Below are 5019 nucleotides of genomic sequence, written 5' to 3' on the forward strand. Positions count from 1 at the left end.
GACCAGTGCTGTACAGCAGAACTTTCTGTGTTGAAGGGAATGTTCTATGTTTTTATTGTGCCATATGGAAGCCACTAGCCACATGTGGTTACTGAGTACTGGAAATGTGGCTAAAGCAAATGAAGAATGAAAGAATGAATTTTTTTTTATTTTAATTAATTTAAATGTAAATAGCTACATATGACTAGTAGCTCCCATGTTGGAGAGTGCAGATGCAGACAATTCCTGTCATCTGAGCTGAGTGGCTTAGCACCAGAGTAAAGACTAAGCCTTTAGAATGGTGGAGCAGACTCTAAGGACAGCTCACCAAATCTTACCAGGGACACCCGCCCTCTCCAAGGAGAACTGTGGCAGGATGGATGGTCAGAGACAGCTGGGCATGAGCTTGAGAATGAGCAACGGCAAGACAGAACCTAATAGGGTCACAATGGGTTGTGGTCATATGGAAGTGAAGCAAAAGAAAATGTAGGGATAGAAGTAGAGGAGGAAAAAGGGGAAGATATCTCTCTGTGGATTTAGTGCTAACACCAAACCTGGGAGTTCTAAAACCTTTTGGGTCTTTCTCCTCTTCCCTCCTTACCATCAAATGTTGCGGAAGGACCCTTAAGTACCTCCTACAGCAAAGCCCTCATTCTGCAGAAAAATAAACTGAGACGCAGAGTGGTGACTGAGTTGTCCAGGATCATGTATTGAATCCGTAGCAGAATTAGTACCAGAACCACATCTTCCCGGCTCCCCCACCCGTGTGCCCTCCACTCCACCCATGGCCAGCTCCACTAAAGGAAGGCAGAGCTGCCGCGGAAGGAGAATTGCAGATAGACAACAAGCAGGCAGAGGGAGGCCCAGAACAGGCACCAGCGAAGGGAGAAGAAGTTGTAACCAGAGCCCGCCTGGGCCCTTAGGTTGGAGGCACCAGAGAAGGTGGCCTCCTCCTCCGGCAGTTTCTCTCTGGGCTTCCAGTGCACGATGCCCTCCTGGCAGGCTTCGCAGAACTCGCTGCGGTGCAGCCCGCTGTCTGGGCGGCTGGCCACGTTGATGCGGTACTGGCCTCCATCCTCTTCGTAGCACTGCTCGCGCAGGCTGGTGATGAGGTTGTCCACCAGACTCTCGATATTCTCCTCCAGCATGCTCGACTCGTCCAGCCGCGCTGTGCCACACTCATAGCACAGCTGCTTGAAGACGCGCATGCGTACCGAGCCAAGCCGCTGGGCACGGTCCAGGTGCATGTGGAAGAGGATGACCACGTGGGCCGATTGCCAGGTGTGCCAGCACCAGGAGCAGTGAAACCTGCAGGCAGGGAGAGGGAGGAATAGCGAGAGTGAACCTGTGGACAACAGCCCACCTTGAGCCAGCCTAGAAAAGAGGGGTGGAACCCTGTACTGGCAGTGGAGGCTGGGTTTATGGCCCTTTGGGTTCATTAGCTCCTCTGGGGCCTGCCGGCTCCTGCCTCCTCTGCTGAGTGCCCCAGGGACTGGAGCAGGTTCCTCTGGAGCCTGGCGCATGAGCCATCTGGCATCCAGCAGTGCTCTACCCTCCTCAGACCTGCCTTCCCTGCACTCTCCATCAGCCATAACAACCCCCAAGTCTAATGCACTTGGGGTTTGTGCTGGAAGTGACAGAGATGCCACACCCCTCTCTGGCCTTATTCCTCATCTGTGAATAGTACTTCCTGCACAGATCTGGTAACAGGGAAGACAAGTACCATCTTGCTTGTGCATCCTACCTGCTCAAGGGAGAAGAGGAGATGCTCTAACTGTGGATAGATGCTGGCACATGCGGACTGCAGTACATTACTGCAGGTGATTGGATGGACAGTGGATGCATGGACAGACATGCCTGGAGAGGGCGACGGAATTTGGACCTTCACAAATAATACATCTGTCCCTTGGCAAGTCAGACCTAGATCCCACTCCAGCCCTGCAGTGGAGCCGGTGAAAGTGGATCCTGATCTCCGTCACCCACCACACCCCAAAATGTACTTACATGCATGCATATATATGTCCATACCACACACACACATACAAGGGCAACTTTACCTGATCTGGGTTAGGTTTCCCCAATATCAGGAAGCATCTGTCAGGTTCATAACCAGCCCCACTCCCCGAGACTCCCTACACAATACTTGCACACCTTCAGTGACTGAGTGCTTATTATTCTCAGTTCCTTCCATCCCTGAGATGCATTTCTTCTAGGCCCCTGTTAAAGAAACTTCGCAGGCAATCGAGTGTCCGCTGGGCTGAGTCTGCCCTCACCGTTGGCTTCTCTAGACCCATGGCATGATGGCCTTGAAGGCCCTCTGAAGAGGATCTAAACTCAATCCAACAGACATCGCTCAGCACCTACAGTATGCCAAACACCACGCAACCCAAGCTGTGGGGCAGCAATGAAGCCAACCCAGCCCCTGACCCCTGGAGACCACCACCAGCAGGAGCAGAGAACAGTACTCAGTAAGGATCAAGGCAGGGTTAGCAAGGCAGAACAGCCTGATCGTTCCTGGGCAAGGAGGGGTCACTCACCTCAAACCACTTTCAAGGTGGGCCAGAGCTGCAAGGCACCAGGGTTAGTATATCCCAAGGTCAAGAGGTAGAGTGGGCCTGTGCCCAGAGGAGTACAAAGGTAACAGTTCTCCAACCCTGCCGGGGCCAGCTGGGAACTCCAGGTCACCCGCCAAGAATAGGAGCAGCTGAACCCTGAAGCAAGAGGAACCATGAGCCCTTCCAGCTCAGCCCCCACACTCCTGGGCTCCTAGGCCCAAGTTTCGAACACTTCGCACACTTCCCACCAACCTGCTCAGGAGCTTCTTATTTTTAGTTTCTTCCTCCTATACTTTTTAAAATTAAACCTATCCAGTGTTTTTCCCCTCTCTCAAACCAGATACCATATCTTAAATCCAAGGATATCAGAACAGGGGGACCCATAAGAATCAACTAGTCATCATTTTACTAAGATGAGACTGAGACACAGAGGAAGTAAGGGAGCAGTCCTCATATGAATAGCTACGTAGGGGCAGTCAGTGCCCCGTGCAATACAGAGGTGCAACAGACTGTTCTTCAATTGATTTGAATTGGATTGAACGAAACTCCACCCCTCTACCTCTCTGTTTTCTGTCCCAAAGACAGGTTCACTCTAATATTTTCAGGTCTTAGGGCAAGCGTATAAACATAAGCTCATCACCACAGCCTGCCTACTTTTTTTCCCACCCTCAGGACCATCCTGAACCACAAGGAACATCATCGACATACATATGTGGACAATCTAGTCTGTGGTTTTTTCCCACATCCCCAGAAAACACCTCCCCAGGGGTCTAGAAGTCTCCCCTCAAGTCAGTTGACCCAGGGAAGATGCCTACATAGACACTAGAAATGGGCTTGAGAAGTTTCGTCAGGGAGTTCTGTGGTCCTGGCCTTAAATTATGGTTCAGAAGAAATTATGAAAATCTGAAAACATTAAAAATGTCAAAAGATTGCAGGGGCATTGAAGATATCACAACTCTCCATTTTACATGGAAAGCTGAGACCCAAACAGAACATGACTTGTTCATGGACACCCAAGGAGCCAGTGTTACAGCTGTGCTTAGAACCAAGGCCTCCATGCTCCACCTGGCAATTCTTTCTGTGCACCCCCCCTCCTCACTGAACTGACCCCACAGAAGCTGACCCCAGGACCTGGCTCCACACAACTCTCTGCCTCCGTTTGGAAGGGGACCCAGAGATTGACCCAGAGGCTGCTACAGGGCCCATCCCCCCTTGGCCTCTAACCTGCCCGAGGCGTGCTGTTCCAGGTACTGCTTCCAGCCAGGGGCCAGCTCGTTGGGCTTGAGGTTGGGATCCATGATGAGCTCCCAGCTGTCAGCTGGTTTTGCAACCTCCATCTTCTCATAGAAGACTTTCTTCCACTCACAAGTGGTCAGGCTGGTACTCATGGTCCTGCTGGCAGGGCAGAAGTTTGAGCTTTTACCTGAATGAGAACACAGAAAGAGCCCGTGTAGACGCAGGGTGGTTTCTGTAGTCTGGAAATCCTCATCAGTGGTACCAAGAGGTAACAGGACCCAGCTCCCTCCCTTGTCACCTTGGCACTTGTTACCATGGCAGCCAGGCGTGATGACAAGAGCCTAAACTGGGGAGGAGGGAAGCCCCAAGGGAAGTGCCAGAGCCTTGAGCTAGGCTTTGGAGATAGGGCTGAGTAGAGATAGTCAATTAAGTGGAGCACGCAGGGAGTGAGGGACAGCCCATAGCTTGTTCACCCAGGCCTCAAGCGGTCGCCAGGAGCAATGACTATTGGTGGCCCTGTTGCTCCCTCCTCCTCTTCTAGACGTTCTCCATGTTTGGGAGAACGTGTAGTAACTGTGACACCCTAGGGAGCCAGGGAGAAACAAGGGATAGGGAGGTGAGAACCTGCCACTCTTGCACCCCCAGCTGCGCTGCGAGCATCATTCACCACACGCTAAGCACTAGCTACTTGACCTGTGTGCTGGCCAGATCAGGAAACTGACATTTTCACAACTTCCAAGTGGCTCATTCAAGACTAAGATCCAAGACTTCTGAAACCAAGTTCATCTGTTCATTACTGAAGTACTTACTGAGCTCCTGACACATGGAGATTGAGAAAGAAGATCCCTTTCCCTATGGAGGTCTCAGTCCAGCTGGTGAGAGAGAATGTAATTTAGCACACTGTGAAAAATACAATAACAGTTCAGATCTACAGAGTCATAGACTTGTTGGACCTCATATTTAGTTGAGCCACAGTCCATGCTAAGGCTGCTGATGGAGAAGCAAGTTTGTGCTGCGTTGCAAGATCTCTACTGAGTGAGGCCAGGCAGTAAGGTATCCACAGCTCCCTAATGCCCAATTTAAATACTTCAGAGACTAGAGGAAACTTGACTCCAAATTTGCACAATCCAGGTGAAGGCTCAGTCACCCTAAGAGAGGCAGCCTCAGGCAGGTAAAAGACTGGGAGTTATGGCTGCATACCGCAGCTCTGACCCTTCTCTGCGGCCCTAGTCAAATAATTTCCTTACTG

At 51.2% G+C, this 5019-nt stretch overlaps 1 protein-coding gene across 1 annotated transcript; it reads right to left on the minus strand.

Moving 5' to 3' along the window:
- Positions 1 to 776: 776 nt before the first annotated feature.
- Positions 777 to 3999, minus strand: RTP2 (receptor transporter protein 2). Its single transcript, XM_077117533.1, has 2 exons — positions 3759 to 3999; positions 777 to 1287 (listed from the first exon to the last, which is right to left on the minus strand). The coding sequence occupies exons 1-2, from the start codon at positions 3920 to 3922 to the stop codon at positions 777 to 779; spliced, it is 675 nt and encodes a 224-aa protein (XP_076973648.1). The 5' UTR covers positions 3923 to 3999.
- Positions 4000 to 5019: the final 1020 nt, after the last annotated feature.

Source organism: Tamandua tetradactyla, chromosome 10 (genome assembly GCF_023851605.1).
Source record: "Tamandua tetradactyla isolate mTamTet1 chromosome 10, mTamTet1.pri, whole genome shotgun sequence".
Taxonomy (NCBI): Eukaryota; Metazoa; Chordata; class Mammalia; order Pilosa; family Myrmecophagidae; genus Tamandua; species Tamandua tetradactyla.